The 23871-nt window shown below is 38.4% G+C and overlaps 1 protein-coding gene across 13 annotated transcripts in view; it reads right to left on the bottom strand.

Moving 5' to 3' along the window:
* The window catches only part of LTBP1 (latent transforming growth factor beta binding protein 1), a 242920-nt gene that overhangs the window by 101256 nt on the left and 117793 nt on the right, over positions 1-23871 (bottom strand). For all 13 annotated transcript variants that reach the window (XM_044451089.1, XM_044451347.1, XM_044451264.1 and 10 more), the window contains 3 exons: positions 22393-22495; positions 20253-20324; positions 2553-2675 (listed from right to left, as the gene is read on the bottom strand). In XM_044451089.1, the coding sequence (XP_044307024.1) occupies positions 2553-2675; positions 20253-20324; positions 22393-22495 (298 nt within the window). The remainder of the gene's footprint in view (positions 1-2552; positions 2676-20252; positions 20325-22392; positions 22496-23871) is intronic.

The following is a 23871-nucleotide window of genomic DNA, read 5'->3' on the forward strand; positions in this document are numbered from 1 at the left end:
GCCATACTGCTCCAACTGTGAGGAAATTCTTCCTGGTGTCTAGTCTAAATCTGGTTTCTTTTAACTTAAGTCCATTATTCCTGCACTCTGGAATGAAGGAATGAGAGATCTTGCCCTTCCTTTTTGTGACAGCTTTTCAGGCACTAATGAGTACTAATGTATCACCCCTCAGTCTTCTCTTCTTGAGGCTGAACATGCTTAGTTCTTTAATTCTTTCCTCATAGGGCTTTGCCTCCAGTCCCTGAATCATCTTTGTCGCACCCCTCTGTGCCCTTTCTAGCTTTTCTGTTTCTTTCTTAAACTTAGGGGCCCAGAACAAGACACAGTACTCCAGGTGAGGTCTGACTAGTGTTGAGTATGGGAGAACTTGTACTTAGCTTGCCTTGTAAATGATAATTTTTGTGGCTACATCACATTGTTGGTTCTTATTTAGCATGTGATCTACAACAACCCCAATATCCTTCTCATTTGCAGGATTGTTGAGCAAAGGACTCCCTATTTTGTAGCAATGCATTTGGTTTCTCATTCCTAAGTGCAGGACTTGGCATTTGTCCCTACTGAATTTCATTCTATTCTCTGCCCAATGTTCTAACCTATCAAGATCACCCTGTATCTTATTTCAGTCTTCCAGGGTATTTGCTACTCCACCCAGCATTGTGTCATCTGTAAATTTCCCCCCCCCCCCCCCGGACTTCCTCATCTAAAACATTAACTAAAAAGTTGAAGAGTACTGGTTCCAGGAGAGAACCCTGTGGCATCCTACTTGTCACCTCTTCCCAATTTGAGAATGTGCCACTGATGAGCACTCTTTCAGTCCAATTTTGAAGCCAATTATGGATCCATCTAATCCATAAAGTCTAGATAATGTCCACAACATTCCCATTTGGGAAGCTATCTGGTCAAAAAATGAAATCAGAGTAGTCTGACCGGATTTATTCTTGAGAAATCCCTGCTGGCTTCTAGTAATTACTGCATTGTCTTCAAGATCTTTGCAGACTGTTTTATAATTTGTGCTAGAATTTTTGTATGCGTTATTGAGCATGTATTTGTATTGCCAAAATAAAGAAACTGAATGATCAAAGATGTGAATGACCAGCTGCAATTTCCATGATTGTGACAGATGGAAAAAAGCACCAGTACAATGGAAATACCGATCAGTGATAACTTTGTGCACATTTGATATTTATTCATGCAAATATATGTCTGAGGTGGTTGGAATTCAGTGCATAGGAAAACATTGGGAACAATTCACCTGTTAATTCCCTCCCCACTTTATAAGTTTATTTGTCCTGCTGCATGTGGCTACATAAGGAATAATTCTCAAAGAACAAGTGTAAGTACATAGGACTTGATAATATTATTTATTTATTTATTTATTTAGGAGACTTCTATGCCGCCTCATTTGCCGACGCCTCGGGGCGGCTCACAACCATAAATAAACTTCAAAATAGTATAAATTAACAATATAAATTAACAATATAAATTAAGTTGCCCTGGCCAAAGAATAAAATGAATAAATAATATTAACACTTAAAATAACATTTGAATAAAAAGGTCTTCGCCTGGCTCCGAAAAACAAATAACGATGGTGCCAGGCAGACCTCTCTGGAGAGCGCATTCCATAGATTGGGCGCCTGTTGATGATGGAAGATAACTAGGGAAACCCAGCATTTCCTTAACTGACAAAGGCAAAGTTAATAATATTTAGCATTCGGCTCCATCCAAACTGGGATTCAGGCTGTGATTATCTCGGGTGCTTACTTGGACAGCATACCTGTGAAGTTCTGCGTATGAGAGATGAGTCTTCTGTTTCTCACTTTAAAAGATGTTCATAGTTCTGTGCACACTTATCTAGGAAGCTGAACTGAACATAGCTGGCCCTATTTCTGAGCAAACACATGTATATTTATACTGCAAATGTGCAGCATTTGGCATTGGCCATATCTACAGTAGAAGAATAATTTAAAATAGCAGTCAGATCAGCAATAATGGCTAATCACTAACATCCACCTCATATGAATAGCTGAGCTAGAAAAGATTTTGTGTATCTTGTTGAATCTATGAATGTGAACGTGCTGACAAAAAGTTTAAGGAATGTAAGGGTCAGAAATACATGAGAACATAGTTAAATAGTTCAATAGACTGGACTTTATTTTCATTCATCAGACCCTGTTGAAAATCTGTGGGCTGAATTAGCCAACTAAAAGGAGAAGATAAAATACATTTCACATAGTGACTTTAGAGTTAGAAGGAACAATATGGCTTTTTTGAAGCCTTTGTGCCAGTGTATTCACTGAAATGCATTTATTTGTGTCATGTTTCAGGAAATAGGCTTTATGACTCATTTGTTGCACAATTCTAATTTAAAAGGACAGCTTTCCATTAAAGAATTAAAGTAATATTAAATGGTGAATGGTGAAAGTTCTCACAATTAGAATCACAACTGCAAAAACATTTATAACAGGGATTAACTTCCCTCCATTATGTGCTACAGGAGAAAAGTACAAACACACACACACAACTAAAAGTCATTTATTGTTTCTGTTACTTACGAATGCATCTGGAAAAAGTAGGGTCTGGCACAAATCCCATTTTGCAGGTACACCTATAGCTGCCCATGGTATTCAAACACTCACCATTAGGGCATACCCCTTGCAACTGGCATTCATTAATGTCTGAAAGGAAACACAACTGGTGTCAGTTATAAAATTGATCAATATAAGAAACTCCATATAAGCAACTTTTTGTAAGCACCTAACACTAGACATTAGGCTGTATACGTATTATGTGTATAATCTGTATATACTTTGTGCCCACTTCTTGTGGGAGTGGATGATTTTTCAATAGAAAACACAAATGTTTCTGAGTCTGCTCCTTCTTCTAAGGGTTTACTCTTTTTTCTCCCCAAAAAGGGAACACTAACACACATCACTTTCTGAGACAGAAAATCCATTTTCGCCCTCTTGGTGGTTAAAAATATTCTATAAGGTAAATAATATAAGCCAGAGATCACCCCTTCTTGTCTGCTCCGTTAGATGACCTAATCCATATCAGGATTCAAGTATGTTGTTACTGACTGGGTGAAGTGAGCTTTGAATGTATTTAAAGCAATAGTCCCAACGTAGTTTCATTGAGTTCCAGATGGCATGCAACAAAGGCCAACATTTACTGTTGCCCACATACCAGTGGGACCTATTTATGCCATAACACAGGAACCTTGGAAATGAGCCAAACACTTGTTTACGGAAAGGAACAGGTAGGTAGAAGTTGTAGAAGAGAGTGCTGCTGCCCTGTCCTGTTCTGGAAACTAGAGTTTTGACTTATTTCCAGGGCTGTTCTAGGAAGGGCTGGGTTCTTTTTGCACTGGTGGGGAGTGGGGGGCTACGGGTGCAATAATGGTTCCTCCTTGCTGTTTTTCCCTTTTCTCCTTGAGACTGTCCACTTTCCCTTTCATCCTTCATGATTCTGCAAAGCTCTTGCCACAAACTCTTAGTTTTCATTCCCTGTTGAACCTGAGAACAAACATATGAAACTGAAATAAATGCATATTATTTCTCCAGCCTCTACCACCCTCCCTAAATTCTCTTGTCCTTCCTATGTCTAATGTATACTGCATTGTCATTGCAAAATACTATGCATGCTGGTTATTACAAAAAGAGTAATAATAATAGCTTAGCAGCTGACAGTATTCTAAGTGCTACACATCTATTATTTACATAAGATCTGTAAAGTATTCAGTAATCTTATCTGCATATTATAGATTTGTATCTCAAAGGTAAGCGTATTCCCTGAGATCAAAGAGCAGCAAATAAAATAATAAAATAAGTCAGTTTGTGGATTATAGCTTAACATCTGAAAAATCAACAGTAAAGCTATTCTCTTTTGTTGTTACTGCATATTTGTCCACTTACATTATACTTTTCAACAGGAATATTCAAGATGCTTTTAACAATCAAGCTTAACCACTATTTTCTAAGTTTGTAAATCCATCTTCTTCTGGTTTGCATTACATTTATGAAGATGAGTTTATGCAAAGCCTGACAGTCAGTTCCAAAGCATGAACTTGAGGGATGGGAGAATACGATACATCAAAGACTTGGCAAAGCAGTTTTTTGATGGTCTGGAAAGAAGTAGATTCAGAAGTGCTTTCAAGGACAGCAATTTTCCCAAACTAGGAAGGGATACAGTGCATTTCTCCAGTGCTGTATTGGGTTCATTTAACAGTGGGTGGTCTCCAATAAAACATTCCTATACAGTGGGAAAATTTCTCCAATATAGCTGGATATTATGATTTGAAATAGCAACTTTGAAAGTATTGTATGCTATGAGGAGCCCACAAACCTTTTAGCTTTATCAGTGTAGCCACTTCAACCTGATCAAATTCTAATTGCTCTGAGATATAACATCACAGTGTGTAACTATCCTTGGCCTAGTTCAAACATTAACCCAAGAAGAACATTCTGTCTCCACAAAGATTAGGCATATTTGCTCCTGGCCATGCTCATAACATAATATGCAACTCAGGCGAGAAGGAGATCTGCAATTCACCTAGTCTCTCTCTCTCTGTGTGTGTGTGTGTGTGTGTGTGTTGTCCTAATGTCATATTCACCTAATGTGACTACGTGTAATGTGTGCATGCGTATTGTCCACTTCACACATAACATGTGAATCCATCTTCAGTCACAAGAATAGGATCTTTTACAGATAAGTGTCTGAATCAGTTCACTGTGTCAAGAGGTTGCACAGGGAATACCATCACACCTATGGGTCACACAGAACAACTGAGGTAGGAATAGGAATCCTGTAGAGGTGTGCCAACAATACAGCTTTAGTACATAAGCTGGCAAATCCCTAAAGCTAAGGAGACCAAGGCAGTGTGCCCGTAGTACAACTACTACAGAATAAAGTCCTCTTCCGAATGCCCTCCCCTGGTGAGATCAAAGAGGAAAGGGCCAGGAGGAGGGCATTCTCAGCTATAGTTCCTAGAATCTGGAATTCACTCCTCAGGGATATACAGCTGGCACCAACTCTTCTTTCTTTAAGACACTAGGTGGAAACTTTTTTTATTTAAACAAGCTTTTGGTTAATTAATTAAATTTAATATTTTATATTTTGTTATGGATTATTTATTTTAATTTTGGTTAATTTATTGGCTGTGCTTATTGGTTTATGTACATATATTTTATTTTGTAATGTTATTTACTATTATATTGTTTTATCTATTTTATTGGATTATCAATTGTTTTACTGTATTTTATCAATGTTTTTATGCTGTTTAGCATTTGTAACCCGCCCAGAAAACCATTAGGTTATAAGGAGGCATAGAAAGGAAATGAACAAACAAACAAACATGCTAATGGCATTGGAGGAATATTGGACCATCATTTCAAACTGGAACAGGAACAAGACAGGCACAACTATAGTAGCCCTTCCTTAAAGATAATTTGTTTTCCAAAGAGCAGATTCCAAGCTGCAGAAGGAAATACCTGGAAACATGTTGGAAGCTCACAAACATTGCTAACATGCCAATGAGAAGTGCCTGGTGGATCAGACCAAAGTTCTACCCAATTCAACATTCCATTCCACTAGTGGCAAGTCAGATGTCTTACAGAAACTGAAAAGCAGGGTTTTATGGAGACAGCTACTTCCAGATCCTCCCCAGGATCCCCCAGTCAAGTAAGTTTTTGATTATTTGATTTAGTTTTAGTTATTATAGCTATAGTCCTGTTTTCTAAGAAAATACCTAATCCTCATGCATTATCTTTATTATCCAGTCCTTTCAAATGGAGAATCAGCGCAATGCAAAGTATCATGACAGCAAATGTTTGGCAGGGCAGGATACATACAAATGAAAAGACCAGTAAGATTCCATTAGTTGGTATGCGATTATGTGCAACTAAGGAGGTCTATTCGATCTATTGTACCACCACATATGGGTCAAATTACATTTGACATTATGTTCTACTCAAAATCAGCCAACCTATCTACACTGCCGCCATTTTAGTGTCAACGTACAAGTTTCTCAGGAGCAGTTAAGAATAGAAATGGAGACAAGCCTAGAATGGCATTAAAAATTCCATTTCCTTTAGGTATGCTACTTCTCAGACACTGTAAATATTGATCCTATCTGGTGCTTATGGATTGTGTTTTGTCAGTGGTAGCATAATTTAACTTTTTTTAAAATAACTGTACATCAGATGTGGTTTCTTAGTGAGCTCACCAGGAAAGCATTGTACTGATATTGTCCTGTATTACACAATTCTATCTGTGGACCTAAAAGAACCATCCACTAATTAATAACAAACCTTAAATGCCTTCTGGGGCAGCAGGGGGTGTGGAAACAGATGAACATTTAGAATATTTGTTTCAGCACTTTGGGCAAAGAGCCCTGTAAGTTTCCTATCCAATGAATACTAATTCACCCTGTGGTTAGCGGCCACCTACCTAACACATATCCGGCCACCCGCAGTTTTGTCCAGCTGTGTAAATTATACTGAAATCAACCTGTTAAGGCAGCTGGAAATGGAATCTGGATAATGATGAAGGTTGTGTGAAAAATAGTTCAACAGCTTTTACACCACTTAATTTTCCTATCTTTATCAAATGAAACTGCAAAATAAATCTGCTACTTAAAAGCAGATTTGATTATGTGAGGTAGGACACTGAATAAAAGTATGTGATATGCAATTATACTGAATCTACAAGTTAGATCTACCACAGAGATAATTATTGGGAAAACTTTAGAAAGCACTTTAAAACCTCAGCCTGTTAAAAGGGCCAACATACAAGAGTTCAATGTGAAGTTTTTTGTCTCTATACTGACAGCCAATGTGATATAGTGTCTAGAGAGTCAGAATTACATTAGTTAGACTTACATGTCTCAAATTCATTTCCTTGATCAGCTATGATTCTTATTGTGTGAACATGGGATAGTCACTGATCCCTAAATCTAATCTTCTTCACAAGGTTGATAAAGAATGGTAAGAAGGAATCACATATGTTACCATGAGCTCCTTGGAAGAACAAGAGTATCACTATTTCAGTTTGAATCATTCCTTAGTTAATAGATAAAATAAAATATAAGCAATAAACATGATCTGAAGGAGAAATAGTTGCAACACATTTTAGCTTCTTTTTCCTCACTTGAGCTAACCCCTTCTACAAGGGGGGAGATGAGGAGACGTGATGTGTTCAGAGCTGCCCACTGGATTTCTGGTATAATCAAGCTTGAACTCAACCATCAAAGTTCAACATGAATTCCCTATCCACTGTGCTGTCCTGGCTTCCATCAAAGGACTTGTGCTGATGTTTGTGGACAGACTTGCAAAAGGAGCCAAACAACAGAAATGGAAGCCAGAATGTGCAAATAAAGAAAAAAAAATGAAACTGTTGAATTATTACTTGCAAAATGGGCAATTATTTACATGCCTGTAAATAATTCCAAGCTGTATATAAATAAATAATATTTAATTCTAATAGCCTGTACTATGACTATACATAGCTGGCTGCCCATCAAGCCTCAAAGACTTTTGAAAATCTTGAACCTGGAGCTTGTAAGATGTCAGGGAAAAGATGCAGTCTATCTGGTGATATCAATGTCCAACCAAAGCAGGAAACTACAGGGTGACGCAGCAAACCAGATAAGAAGCTTTCTGAATCATATTTGTTCTGCAGCCAGCCTGAGAAATTATTAGAAGAATGAAGTAGAATTTAACTGTCTGAGCAACAAAAGGATACCATTTTTAGTGACTGACCTGTCTCATTTCATTTCTGCCTCCCAAGCACACATCATCAGATGCAGGTTTCAGAGAACAATTGAACAGTAGATTTGGAAGGGGCCTCTAAGGCAGGGGTCTCAAACTTGCGGCCTGCAGGCCAATTGCTGGGATGGGTGGGGCACGGGGGAGGGGCCCTGCGGCCTTCAAAACGCTGGCGGTGTCCGGGCCAGACGCGGGATGAGCGGCCCACCACCACTGCGGTGGTGGAATACTTGATGCGGCCCAGCCTCACCCCGACTCTATTTCCAGCGGCCCCCAGGTAAGTTGAGTTTGAGATCCCTGTTCTAAGGCCATCAACTCCAACCCCCTGCTCAGTGCAGGACTCCAAGACAAAGCAGCTATCTCTTGAATGACTCTAGTGTGGGAGAACCCGAAATCTCCCAAGGGAATTGATTCTATTGCTGTACTGTTATAACAGTCAGGATTTTTTTCCTGATGTCTAGTCAGAATCTGGCTTCCTCTAACTTGAACCTATTATTCCATGGTCTGTACTATTGGATGATTGAGAAGATCTCCTGCCCCTCCTCTGTGTGACTGCCTTTCAAGTATTTGAAAAGTGCTATCATATCTCCTCTCAGTCCTCCCTGCTCAAGGCTAAACATGCCCAGTTCTTTCAGTTTCCAGCCTCCAAACTTTTCCCAGTTTCTTTACAACTTTCTTCAAGTGTGGTGACCAGAACTGTACACAATACTCAAGATGGGGCCTAACTAGTGCTGAATTGGGGGGGGGGGGGATCAGTACCTCATGTGATTTGGAAGTGATGCTTCTATTAATGCAGCCCAATACAGCTTTTTTTCCCCCAGCCACAGCCCACTGCTGACACATATCCTACTTGTGATCTATACCAATTTCAAGATCCTCCTTGCTTGTAGTATTGTTGAGCCAAGTATTTCCTATCCTGTAAGTGTGCATTTGGTTTCCTTTCCCAAGGTGCAGAACTATGCCTTACCCTGCAGACTGAACTGACAGGATCTGGACTTGACACAACCACTGTAACATATCTCCAGCTTCAGCATACTGCCATGTCATGACCTGCCAAATTAACACTACACCATTCCAAGCTTAATATTTTTATCAGTTGCGTGTCATACAATGCTGGAGTTTGGATAGTGGAGATCCAGATTAAACCAGATTTCAGCCATGAAGATCACTGGATGACCAGCAGGGTGACTGTTCCATCAAAAACCAGTATCTTGTGATTCCTTATAGACTAACAGACTTAAGGTACAATCCAATCCATGTTTAAACAGAAACATGTCTTCTACCTTCCACTCTGGCTGGCGAATAAATTATATATAGACATCTCTTCTGTCTAACCATGCACAAGATTAATTCTGTCTGAACTTACTAACCTGGCTATCATTTTGTAAAATGGTGCAAAAGGAGACTGCACCTAATATAGTTAGTGCAGCAGGAATATGCTCCAGAACATTCTTGAACAATATTCTTAAGCAATATTCAACAATATTCAGCATATTGTAACATGAAATGAATTATCTGATATTCCCTCAAATGTTTGCACTATTTTTAAATTTGCAAGAGTTAGTTAAATCTAGAATGCAATAAAATATATTTAAAAATGTAACTATCTTTCTGTTTGACAAATACTTTTTTCTATGTATTATAATTTAAGAAAATAAAAAATGTGAAAAAATTCAGTCAAGAAAAGGAGGATTTTTTCTTCTTTGATGCAAAGTAACTTTTGCTCAAAATGGCACATAAAAGCTATAAATAAATAAAAGTAGTTAATCTTACGTAAGCACTTTCCATGATTCTTTTTCATGCAGTAATTGTCCTATGAGTAGATGTACACAAATACACAAGAAAAGTTTTCCTTATTTTTTCATTATGTTGATCCTGACTAGGATCTGCACTCTATGAGACTAGCTTTTGTGAACATTCAAGCACTGAAATTCAAACTAATTTCCTTGAAATCCAATTTAAACTTGGTCAATTATTTATACTGGAACTGGAATTGCTTTTCTGTTTAAGTTGAGACTTAAACATTGCACTTTAAATCCCTTTGCCAGAATTCGCACACATAAGGACATTAAAAATTCAGACATGGAGTTGCCACACCCTTGCGACTGCAGTTTCAACTGACATACAAAAAAAGTCCATCTGACTATACAAAACTGAATTCTTCATAGAATACACCCAGCCACAACACTGATTACAGTTCTACTATAATGAATTCAGCATTTGGCATCTCTGTATTAATCAAACAGTACTAAATAAATGTAAACTACTCTGATAATATGATAAATAATTTGTGTTACATGGTTCAGTGTGGCTATTCATCTAATTTAATGTTTAATGTCTTTGTTGATAATGGAGCCGTATTTTGTCATTGTATTATGATTATAAGCAACTGTGAGAGCCTTGATTTGTAGGAAAGTGAAACACATTTTATAAGTGCCTATTAACATTCATTAACATCTATTTACCAATAAGCTGTTGTATTCTTTTCCCCTCAACAGACTATCTAGGAAGTCGAAATCTAATTTGACAAAAATGTTTAATGTAAGTCTAGTCTAATAAATACTAAAATTAGCTCATAAATGAATGATTTTTCTGCCTTTCTTCACAGGCCTACATATTCAGATATATAATAATTTCCCTGATGCAAAAAAGTATTCTTACGCTACATTTGATTTTCAATTCTCCACATAGAAAAGTAAAAGGAAAAAATGATCATGGAAGGGATTCTCTCTTTGTCTATCCCATCTGCTTTAAGTTACTAGCTGTCTGCTGAACGGTGTGGAAACATACTGTGATAGAAAACTAATTTTACCACATCACTTAGGAAAGTACTGGCCTGCATGGCTCTTGATTCCAAGTTTTTCTCTTTTTATTCTTGTGGTAAGTTGATTAATGAGTCTATTGAGATACAGAGCCAAGAAAAAACTTTACAGCATTTGAAGTGTGAAATGAAACTCCTATTTGTGATCTGCATATCTAATGGAAAATAAATTATGGCCATCAAAACTACCCTTCTGTTTAGGACCTTAAAGCTACAATTCTGAACCAAATTATGTGAACATGTACTACTACCCGCTAATCAAGGCTTTAAATTGCAGGTGTTCATTTGAAAGAAACCATTTTAGCTCACTGACAGAAGATCCATTCATGTTGATTATACAAGGCAATTCAAATCTTTGTTCCTTAATACGATAGTTCTAACTCCTCTTACAGTGTAGGCACAATAATGGAATTCTGTTCTTGTTTATGATTCACCTGAGGATAGCTCCATTATGTTGCAGCTGATGACCAAAATGTAATACTGCCTAATTGCCTCACCACAGAAAAGCAATCAGGAGCACTTGAGCCATTAATGATCCAGTGTACACACCAGACCACCTTCTAGCTGCCTGTGAAGTGTCTGTGCTCTCACAGTTCCTCAAAGATCTGACTGAGTTACCAATCCTGCCAAGGCTAGTAGCCTGTTTATACTAGAGGTTTATCTAGTACTGATTAAAGATGGATCTATCATAACTCCTCAGGGAGTAGAGTAAGGTGTTGGAATGTCCGATGCAACCTTAACCATAGTCAATAGCACCCTAGTCTAACAAAACATTCTCCCTTGTACTAAGGATGAATCACATACAACAAAAAATAAATATCCTGGATTCACTGGATGCCACCAGATCTCCACTACTAATTGTTATCTCTATCTCTGTCCTATGATTTTGGCAATGTGAGGTTCATTATTCATATGATGTGAAGATACCACATTATATAAACCCCTCTTGGAGTCAAGTCTTTATTGTAATTTAGTCCTAGAAATCTCACTGCATTTCAAATAGATGCATAACTGCTATTTGGAATTTACCACCAGAGTATAAACCATGGGATCATAGGTATAGTACAGTCAGCTATGCTGCTTCAGTACTGGACTTCACCTTCCATACATCAATAGATCAAAAACTTGAGCAGCCTGTCCTCATTTGAAATGGCGATGTATCAATGTGAGTGAAAATAAGGTAAATAAGAGAATGTTGATCAGCTTTTCTTGTGCATCATATTTTCACTCCAATTATTTGCCCTCCTAATTATTATGTTTCAAGGATATAATCCTATGGTGATTCCCTAGAACCTTGAACTTGATGGCTTATGGTCCTCCAACACAAAGCAGGAAGAGCAACAGAGGCAATTTTTGCCTCCCATTCTTCCTGCACTGTATCTTCCTCCAGACAGGAGTGTTTGACAGTCTTGTTGTAGTATCCGTAAGAGAAAGGGAAGCATACCAAAGCAGCAACAGAACAGTTCACATCCCTGTCTCCTCAGTTTCTTCCCCTCCCTGTACCCTTCTTTACGATTACTTTTCTAATCTTGGAGGCAGTTCTTTCTTTTCTGGCTATGAAGGAAAGAGAGGGATTGGAGTGCCAATTCTCAGCTCCAAGGCTAGAGCAATGTCCCTGCTCTCAGAAACTGAACTATTTTATGGTCCCTCAAATGCAGTCTAAAGGACACAGAATTGCTCCTTCTATACTTTAATCCAGTTCCCCCTTTGCTGTTTTAATTCTCCCTTTTAATTTTTTAAATGTTCTTGAAGTTTTTAATCATTCAAATACTAATAAAAACTCTTACAAAGGCATTCAAACGGACCCATATGCTCTTTTCCCTTCCTTCTCACATGGGGAAAATTCTCCCTTCTCCCTCTCATGTTTCACCGCAAATTGTGGTTTGAATTAGATCTGTGCATATATTAATAGTAACTGTTAGCACAAACTACTGTTTGCAAACCTGGTTGCCTAACCATCAGAATGCTTTGTGACCGCTTGGAATGGTCACATCAGTGCAACCTTCTTGTTACAAATAACTTTCATTTCTGATAAACCACACACAGGACATCTGTCCAACACTGAGGAATACCTTCTGACTCTCACTTGGGAAACTGACATAGTATCCAGTTTTTTGTTTTTAAAACATTCAGATATGACACAGTTAAACTGATAAATTACATTAGTTTTTTTTCTTACAATTCATGCCACATTTTAAAGCTAAAATATGATAATATCAATCATCATTATTTTTATTTCAGTTGCTAGCAAAACTGTTTCTCAAATTTATTTTTTAAAACTAAACTCAAGAGGACTGACATCTGAATGGATATTATAGGAATGCGCTTTAACTGTGTGATAACAGCAATGCATACATGGACAAGATGCTGCTCCAGTCTAACAGAACTTTCTGTTAGAGCAAGTTGCTACTGCAAGAAAGCCTGGGATTAGGCTGAAACATCACAATGGCTATATCCCGTAACATTATTTAAAAATTATTTATATTACTATGCTTGGTCCTCAATCTTCCCTTATTTCAAAAAAGAAAGAGGCAACAGACATTAGGCTGTTCCATACAATTCTTACCTCAGTTTCTAATACTAATTAGGTTTTTAAAACAAACTGGGCAGTATATAAATGCTGTAAATTAAATTAATATAAAATCAATCCTCTTGAGAATGTTCATTCTCACAACAGATCTCTCTCCTATTTTCTCCTTTGTTGGTGGTGCTTGGCACAGTGGTGGTAAAGGGACCATGAAGCGTGATTGCTTATCACCTCTACAACGTCATCTCTTTTTACAGGTTTTGGCTGTCTGTCTCCTGTCCCAATGCAGTATGAGGCTGCTGGGTAAAAGATACTTGTGGGAGGAGGGAATTCACATGCAAGTGTGGGAAGAAATTCTCGAACATGAAGTCTGCTCCTAATCACTAATTCCTAGTTTGTTTTATGGCTGACCTAGTTTATTTTAATAGGTTTCTGATTTTAATCCCAGAAAACAATCTGAACTAGAAAAGTCAACTTGTGACTCATTCTTAACTAAAGCTTGTCATGAATAACAATCAGATAGTTGTACTAACTATATTAAGGATGCATTTCCTTCAAGAAAGGAAACGGGGAAGGCATTTAATAAATTGTGAGGCGGTGGGAACAGAAAAAAAAAACCCTATTTATTAATCACAGTTGCAGGTCAAAGTGCAAAATACTTGAGACAACCAACGTAAGCAAAGAAGCGTGTTAATGTTACTATCCTTTTATTTTATTCTAAATGTGTGGATACATACAATTGCTTAGCTAGCCCATTACTTTCTTACCCTGGCTGGAAGTGGTTTTTCAGGGACACCAGCAGAGACTTTTCCAACACTTGTCGTGGTGACTTGTAGGGATATCTGAGGACTCCATGAGGGATGGGAATCCTCTGGATTCCCTGGGCTTGGCTCCCCAGACTTCCGTCCTCTCTGCAGTAGCTCTGAGGCCAAGCTTCTGGTATGTGTGTCCAGGGTTTCCAGAGCATTTGTCAGGAATTTTGCCCCATGTACTGCGCAAACAGTGCTGCTCTTCTGTGCTTACCGCTCAGCAAGCAGAAGGTTGGTTGCTGGGAATGGCGTATGGCATGTCTTCTTGCAGCACCTGCCTTCTGCATCCTACAGAAGCTTGCTGATCGCACAGCCTGCACTCTGCAACAGTTTGCAGACTTCCTCTTGGGTCAACTTTCTTTGCAGGAACAGGCCAAGCATGAGAGGAAGTCTGGAAATGGTACAGGCATGGATTCTAAAAGGGTTCATCCCAACCCTAATGACCTGGAACCTATAGTCACTGTGTTGCCAAGTAAACTAATGTTTGGTGCAGCAGTGCTCAATGCCACCACCAAGAGTAAAACAAACTCAGTCTCTTCAGTTCCGAAGCGCTCCTGCTTCCTTGGGAACCAAAGGTCTCACTAGCGTCCTTTGTGGTGGGCTTCTTTGCAGAGCACAGCTTGATTGTAGGTTGCACTTAGCAACCTGGGTGTTGAAACAGCACAGCATGGCCCAAAAACACAGTGTTCCTCATTCCCTGTTTTGGTGGAACCAGGGTTCAGAAAAAAGTACAGAATGGGTAAAAGTTGCTCAGATTCTGAGCTTACACCAATAAAAGGCTTTAAGTGGCAAATCAGTTTCAGTGCACAAGCAATTAGCAGTTCAAAGTAGCAAATTTGAAGGAAAGAATAAACAAAAGGCTAAAATATCATCTATTTGGTAGAGTGCTTTGCTAGGTGGCCTAGCTGGTTCCTTGAAGATTCACTATGTCCATGGCAAAGACCCCGTACTGCCAGTATCAAGTCATTTTCTCTTTGGTTGGGGAAAAACTACACCTGTGCACCCATAGTAACAAAACTGTGAGAGATCTCTCCATATGCCAGGCTCAAGCTCTCTTACTTCCTGGGAGACTTGCTCCTGGGACCTGTGCTGGAAGAGAAAGTCCCTCTCCTTAGCTTCCTATCTCAGCACAGCATAGGTCCTCTGGTCCCTCTCTCTATGCCTGTATGAAGATTTCCTATGAATCTCCTGGTTTTTGTCAGTTGATTGTCCACTAACAGCTCATCCTTGGCTCTGAGATGGATTATGGCAGATTCTTATTGTTCAGGCACCTGGACAGTTTACTACTGAACAGCTTGGCTAAGTGGAAGTGCTTGGCCTACAAATGATCTCGGCCAAGTCATCTGCATTACAATGCCAGGATCAGGTGACCTGATCTTTCCCTTAAGCAGAGACCTGCTTTTACTGCTGTGTACTGTCAAGTCATCTCCAACTTATGGTGACCCTATGAATGAAAGCCCTCCAAGTCCTATCCATGAGATCCTTACTTAGATTTTCACTGAAGAGACCTGCAGCTGCTTGTAAAAGGAAAGTTTCTGTCTCTTGGACCTAGATAAGATGCAGTCAATATAGTCTGGCTAAGTGGGGCACTCCAGGCCAACCATAACACTTGCTAAGGAAGTGCTTTAACTGGAAAGTTCAGGAACTGAATTCAGTCCCTTTAAATAGAACATGTGCTCTATCACTGAGTATGCCCCCCACCACACACACAAACAATGCCAAGGAGATTCCCCCTTTCCCTTTTAGAAAATGTCCATATCTAAGCTGTGAGCAAACGGCAAGGAAGGATTCAAACATGAAGTCCTGGATCCCTGAGAATAATGGGAAGGAATTTTTACTAATGTGTCAGTGGGATGCAGCCCCCTCAGTTTTTCTTGGAAGAATCATGTTTGCCAGCTCCTAGGGAGGGACAGGAAAGCCCCTTTTGCTGAGAGCAAGGAGAGCTTTCTGAGGAAAAAAACGCTTTTTTTCAGTTACTGCCTCACTAAAGCTCCACAGGAAGCAGAACAGCAGAATACTGAGAGAACATGGATGCTATGCCTAGATAATCTCACCTTTGCTAAGTAAACTAATTTCTAGGAAGTGCCAGGAAAGCATGTCCTTAAAAGTAAGGAAGCTTTGGGGGTGGGGGAATGTCACTCACTCACTGTGTCATTCTCTTAGTTGCAATAATTGGCATATTATTAAACTACCAGCCAGTAGTGTGTCTTGAAGCGATGAAAGACTAGACTTCTGTACTTAAATAGTCTGAGGGTACAATCTGTTGAGGACAAAAATGGATTGTATTCTTCAAATCCTATAGAGCAGACACACAGCTGACGGAATCCTCCAGTATCAGAACAAAGAGTATACAATGTCCTGCTAACAACTGTTCAGAATGGGAGGAACAGAAGAGGGTTTTGTAGTCTCTCTGTCTTCCAAAAATTATTTTTGTGCTAAATGAACCTCTGACCCCACCTAATATACTTATCTTGCCAGGAGTGAGGATGTTAGCTGGGGGGCCTTTGGATTTTCTCCTTTCCTTTCTCCCTGCTACCTCCTCACTTCTATTTTCTTTCATTCTCTTTATGAGGTCAGAGCTTCAGCTATAGGTATGGGAGGGAAGCCTGATCCCTACAGATATTTACTCCTCAAATACCACAGCTTTGTCTGGGGTTAAGGGGAGAGGTTTGCAGGGAAAATTCCCAGTATCCTATTGCCCCTCAAATGAAATCAAGAGAACATTAAATCACACTCTTAATTACACTGTTGAAGGCAGGATTTCAACAACAAATGTTTTCATACGGCACTCGGCAGCGTGCAAAAAGTTAAAGCTATTCTTTTACACAAGATACAGGAGCCTTTTCCTCTACTGAATCTTGGTCATTCTACAGGTATGTATGTATAATCTTTATACACACACTAGGAGAATATTCTGTTCTGTTGAAATACAGTGATTTATCAGCATATGCAAATATTTTGAAGTTGGACTTGATTCTTTTGACTTTTTTGTTTTCAAATATATAGCCATATAATCCTGATTATATTTTTTGGATTTATAATCTCATTAATTACTCATGGTAGTGCTCAAGTCAAAATAAATAAACAAATAGCATATATAAGGAGTTACAATCATGCTTCTGCCTCAGAATCTAAGTTAACACGAAAACTAACCAAAGCTTTTCAAATTCTGCCCCCTTCCTCCCAGTCCAAACAACAGTTTGAGGACAAACTATATATTAGTCAATCCCGCCTGCATAGAAAAATAATCTTCTATGTGCATGTGTGTGAGCTGGATCAGGAAAACTGTACACAAAGGGAAGAACTGAACATTCCCTTCCCTAGCATTGGTAGCCATTATGGTCAAGTCATAATTTTACATGTCTACTTTGAAGTGGAAATGTCAAGAAACCAATTATGAATTTCACATGCATAATACATAATTTAGTTAAGGGACAGAAAATTTTCTTGTTGTTTTGATACAAAAGTTTAGTAATTATCACCTTTGGTTATTAAAGTACAATTCAAATGTTAAAAACTTACAAAATTTGCTAACAATATTTATTCTACAAAGTAATGGTACTTTTTTTTTTTTTTCAATTTATAGCCTGCCTTTTTCCTACAAAGGGCTCAAGGCAGCTTACATCATTTTCCTCCTCCATCTTATCCCCACAAGAACAACCCTGTGGGGTAGGTTGGGCTGAGAGTCTGTGACTGGCCCAAAGTCACCCATTTGGCTCCATGGCTGAGCGGGCACTAGAACCCAGATCCCCTGAGTCCCAGTCCCATGCTCTTAACCACTACACCACACTGGCTCTCCTCACTTTTAGATAGAATGTTCTTCCTACTATGCACAGAAATTGTGAAGAAGAACCATTAGGTGCATAAGTACTTTGCGCTCCCTATTTCTCCTCTGGCATAGCCATGAGAAGCATGGTCACATCAGCTTGCAGTTTTGACTAAATAGAGTTTGTTATGTCTGAACACAGGCAAACTGGTTTATTGTAACTAATGCTGACACAAGTTGACTTCACTCTCCAGTTAATGACCTTGGGTCTATTCAATTAGCAATAATTAACTACAATTCCAGTTAAGGTATTAAAATATGCTTAGTTGAAAAGAGAAGAGGATGCTTCTGATCTCTTCCATGCAGTCAGGGTGGATGAGAGGAGAAGGTGAGTACATGTGCCCAAAGCTTATGCACTTATGTGGGACATGTATCACATAACATATTCCAAACTTCTCTGAGAGATATGCTATTACATTCTAACAATTGCACTCGTGATGTTTAGCTACACTTAAGAAGTCAGTTGATCTTAGTTAGCAGTTGTTAATGCTGATTCTATGCGCAGGTAGCAGATCTAAATGGAATAACACAGGTGGTCCATATCTCAAACTGAAGGCAAGCTATTTAAGATGCAAATGTTTTTAAGAAACTGTGCTTGGCAAAGGCAGTATCAAAGAAACTGTTTTTCCCATAAGCATTCTGGAGCTTTGCCTAATGTAACATTTAACCTGGTATGATTATCATTTGAACCAAGCATTCTGTGAACTAGTGGTACTTTTATGAATTAAATTTAGGGGAGAAATAACATTATCCAGTTTAAAAAAACAACAGTGACAACAATTATCTAGGTACTTTTTCAATTCTTAAATGCAGGCAGTTTTTAGGAGGGTATTCTGCCAAAATACTTTTATTCTAAAAAGGAAAAGCCTTCTACCAGCTGTTATTTTGTTTTGGCCTTTTCTTAAGCAAATTCATTAATACAAATCAAGAAAATAATGTTTTCTTCCTTCCATCTTCCTTTAAAGAAAGAAAAAAAACCACAGAAAAATACAATGCAATCAAATCCTTCTTTGGACTCAGAGTTCTAAATAAAAACAGTACATTATACATTTGAATGAGTATTAGAGTTTCAAGTATACTTTGAATTTTAAAAAAAGGCTATGAGGTCTAATATGCTCATGTTTGGATTTTATTGCAACTTTGGGGGTCTCTGTATATATATACGCATTATATTGTTCAATTGAAAGATACTTGTTACATCTCTGAAGAAGAAAAGAAATCTTAGCCTGACAGACTTATGTACTAATCAGTTCAAATTAATCTGCAAACAGACAGTTCTTTGTTGTCCACAGACATATTGCTGGGAGATTTGTTTCATTGCATTAGTTCACTCAAATGAAAGGAAATAATCAAAAGGTGGTTGTTAATCATGCTGATACCACATAGGGTTTGTAAACTGAGGAAGCTTTTGATTGAGAAAACATTAATGCAATTAGATGTTTAGATAAGTTTCAAAGATAGAGAGTTAAATATTCTGTAAGTGGAAGAAAACAAATGATACCTGCTGTTTGGTGGCAAGTTGCTCATGGAATAGTTTGGACAGTTCAGTAAGCGCAGCATTTGATCTGGAATAAGTTTGCTTCCTTTTATGTATTATGCCCAAACTTACAAGCAATATTTAAAGCACCACTTTGTTTTTAGCATGCTTATAAGTAATCTGATTCTGTTTGATATGCTTCATAATATGGCAAACAGTATCTATCAGATCCAGTTATCTAGATCAAAAGACAATTGCAATGTTACCTTCACTGGATTCCATTTCCTATACAACTTTTAAGTGATTATTATTAACCTTTAAGGATGTAAATGCTTAAGTCCATGATGCCTAAAGGACCATCTCTTCTCACATGATCTTGTCTGCCTACTCAAGTCAACAGGGAAGACTCATCTCATACCAACACCATTAAAAATGCAGTTTGTAGGCACACAAAAGGAACCTTTTTCATGGTGACACCCAGACTTTGGTAGTCGCTGACTCATGAGATCCTTCTAGCTCATTTTCTAATAGTATTTAATAGAGTAGATAAAAGTACTCTATTATAATAAGAGTATGCACCTGGTTACTCTCTGGCTTGTGAACTCCCAAATTATGTTTCCTCCTTTCTGCTAATATTACATTATATTCTAGTATATGAGATTCCAGCTATGATGTTTGTAACCTACCTGGAGCATTGTGGTTGGAAGTAGAAAGACAACACATACATATACATAGGCTTATACTGTACACTACACAGAGAGCCCATGTAGGGTTATAAGCATGGTTTATAAATTTTAAAATAAAATTTAAAAAATCAAATTATATTTTTGTGCAATATAATCCATTTAAGTTTTGGGAAATTCCATTCCTCAACGCACCAATATCTTGTTGTTAAACATACTTTATTTATTTCACAAATGAAACTGCCAAATCAGATTTAATCATAATGCTCCAATTAGGCAAATAGAGAAAAGTGCTCTACTCATTTTAGTTCAAAATAGTTATTCAAAACAAACACTGAAATTGTCTTACCTTGACAAAAAGTAGCATTAATTCTCTTGTAACCTTGTGGACAATCCACTACTGGGCTATATCCAGGAAAAGCTAAATTTGAAAGGGAAACACATTTGTAAATTACAGTTGATCCCGTTTGGACGATCCAATCTTCTCCAATTGTCCACACACACTCTTCCCTCACACCCCAACCCAGCCTTCAGTTCCAGAGTACCCTAACCACAGCTTGCCACGACATCTAAATCTGTGGTTAAAGATAAACTTTAAACTATAGTTTGAACACTGCTCTAAACCATTGTTGGAGCAATCCATGCCAAGTCAGGAAAATTTCACACACAGAAATGACTGATGCAAGGCTAACAAAATTTCATCATTTAAAATCTTGAAACCTATTTAAAGCTGACAAATGTTTCCTTTTATCAGCAGGGACAAAAACACAGAATGCTGGCTGATGAGGACAAACACCCAGAAAACTTGGGAGGAATGAGTAGCTGGCTGGCACTGCATTGCAATGTTTTGTTAAATGCCCCAGTTATTTCCTCTAACAACACTGGATATTTGAGTACTTATCTGTTTTGAAGCAAACTGGGCCACTCAAAAGTAAACCAATGTTGGGGTCTGCCTAGCTAGGCAGAAACTTTCAAGTCTGTAAATGAAATGAAAACTTCTAGGAACCACATAATAATATATCAAATTATTTGAAGAGGGAGCATCCAGGTTCACACCGAATGTCTAAAAGGGTGTGTTTGCTGACAAGCCTTTTTGGGGAGGGGGGGCGAGGATGGACTAGACATGTGGCTTCACGATTACTACGACACTAAACTTCCCACTTTCCATGGTGCTTTGAGTGGACTTGCTTCTGCCCTTGAGGAGAAAAAGGGCAACTAAGGACAGATTGTGAGGAGAGCAGTTAATAGCATCATTATATAAACATTCACTTGAAAGTCTCACTGGGTTCAATGGCGCTTACTCAGTAGTAAAGTGTTTACTATTGTAGTGTTAGCATGTGGTTGAGGGCAGGGAAGACATAAAGAGTTGAAGGTGTTAAGAAAGGAAAATGGTGGAGAGAGAGGGAATAGACCTGTTTGAGCCCCTGACTGTTTTTGGTAACCTGGAGGAAACATTAGGATAGAGAGCATGCATACCACAGCTCCAACCCTGAACCTCTTAGCAGAATGTAGCACTAAAGTGAGGTTGTCGGGGTGCAGTTATCCTCTGTGCACCACTTAGAGCACTAAAAGGCAAGCTGAAACCCGGACTTGGAGTACTCTTGCTAGGGATAAGAAATAAAACAATTTGTTGCAGGCCCAATCTATTAGACTTACTTCCAAAATCTACACCTATACCTCAATCCCTTTAAAGGATTTGAACCCGCCATCAACGTTAACCTGACATTAAACTATGTTGCTACATGGGGTTCCTTTGCATATTTAAATGCACAGAAATGTCTTCAATGCTGTTGCCAATCATCATCTAGTAGAAACTGCTTGGTGCTAAATAGACAATATAAAAGTATTTCAATATCAAGGCAAGGTCATGAAACTTGGAACCAGAAGAGATGCCAAAGGAAGGTTACTTTCATCTGACCTGATTACTGTCTGGCGAGTAATATCACTTCAGTGAAGGAAAACGTCAAAATGTCATGGGAATAAAATGACCCTGAATCAGCATCCTGTGAATGAGTCAGCCACCAGGCGCAGATACCAGCTAAATGTCAAAAGTGTTAACAGTTTGTTCAGTTTCCCCTTCGTGCTTACTGGTGATGTGTGGGATGAATGATTTTCTTTTAAGCTTTATAGGAAATTAGTAAGCATATGAACGTGTTTTCCCGAAAAGCGTGATAGCTTGAAGCCAAATACAAGAGATTAAAAATCCTCTTTTCAGGGTGCTTGATTAACTAACATTCTTCTACCTTTATGAACCCCATACTAATTATTTAATTGGGTACTGCTTCTGTTATTTTGCTAATTGGAAAACCAAATTGCCTTCCTGAAAAATAAAAGCAGCTTTTATTTTAAAACCAAAAACTTTATTCATATCCTTACATTCTCATAAGCAGGGCCATTCATATGTTTAGACAGATTCTTTTTAAAAATAATGCATATAATGCAAAATAGTGGGAAGTAACACAAAACTAACAAGCAAACAAACAACTTACCTGGTTTCTTTGGACATTTTTGACATTTGTGAAAACCCCAGGAAGTACCCACAGTCCCACAGCAATCTTCTTGCTTTGAAAGACCAGGGAGTGCCTTACCACACTAGAAAAATTGAGAAATCTCAGGTTAGTGCTGCTGAGAGCCAAACCACAACTACAATGTTGCCTTTTAATATCATACATTACTACAGTAGCTATTTTTCCAAGGCTTTGTCTTAGGCCTTACAGCAATGTGCTGATGTCAGAACCACTCTGTCCATTTGGTTCTGAATTCTGCACTTTATTGTGATGACTGTGTTACTGTGAATCAAATGAAGGGTTCCTTATTCAGGTTCATGTGCCACTGAAAGCAGATTTAACTGTGGACAGAACTAATATGCCCCAGTGGAAGACCGAGTTTAAGCTTTGTCCTGAAGCCTAGTTTTCAGTGCAGATTGATGTTTTTTATTTGCGTCTCTTGAAAATTTACCCACTAGTTAGAGGCAACTGGAGCTTCAGTTCAGAATGGGATAAGTATATGAGTATTTTTATCTGGTGGTATCCTAATTTTAGGGCTACGTAAGCAATGCAATAGCTCCCATATCTACCATCGTATACGCTGGTTATGAGAAAATGATCAGTCTGTATTCAGTTCAAGCCATGTCAGCATGTAACACGCCATGTGTACCTTTTACTATATGGCAAATCCAGCTCACATTGGGTTATGGTATGCCACCACAATTGTTACAATTATAATGGCATGGAAGAAACTAATTTTGGCAGTTTGCACTGAGCTCACTGGTTAAAATCGAACATAAGCAACTGACAGAAATCGCAAATTCTGTCCTGCATAGAGAAAGGAATAGCAGACCTTTTGATGGAAAGCTTCTTGGCCTTTTGGCTAAGATCAAGTGTCTAGATGAAAGTTCACAAGTAGTAACAAACTAGTCAGCTTCCAAGGATTCTGGAGCAAAATTCTGGAACAGGTTTAATGCCTACAAAAACAACTATGATGGGAAAGAATACTATCCTGGTTTGGGGAGGAAAAGAAACCCTCCTAATCTGCAGGATAAATAAGCTGTGGGAAAATAATCAGGCCAGGATTTGTAATTAATATGGACAGTGGCCCTCTGTACACAGGAACAGGTGTTAGAAAGGACCACTTGCAGCATCACTCTCTCCATCTGTATCTGTTGAAATCAATGAATAATGGTTCACACAACACTTTATTTAATATCACTCCCATTTTTCCAGATTACTGGAAGATCAGAAGAATTATCTTTCTAGATGACATCAGACAAAGATCCATCTAATACAGCACTCTTTCTGATGGTGGCCTGTCACGATGCATAATCATATCATGGTGTGATAATTATTGCTCTCGTTTCATGATTCTAATATTCAAGAATCTGAGCTATAAATCTAATCATGGGTACTCCCATTTGGCTTGTTATGGCTATGTCCACTGGAAAACCCTGTTTCCATAAATATGTCTATAAG

This window comes from Varanus komodoensis, unplaced genomic scaffold, assembly GCF_004798865.1.
Source record: "Varanus komodoensis strain SLA01 unplaced genomic scaffold, ASM479886v1 scaffold1, whole genome shotgun sequence".
NCBI classification, from domain to species: domain Eukaryota; kingdom Metazoa; phylum Chordata; class Lepidosauria; order Squamata; family Varanidae; genus Varanus; species Varanus komodoensis.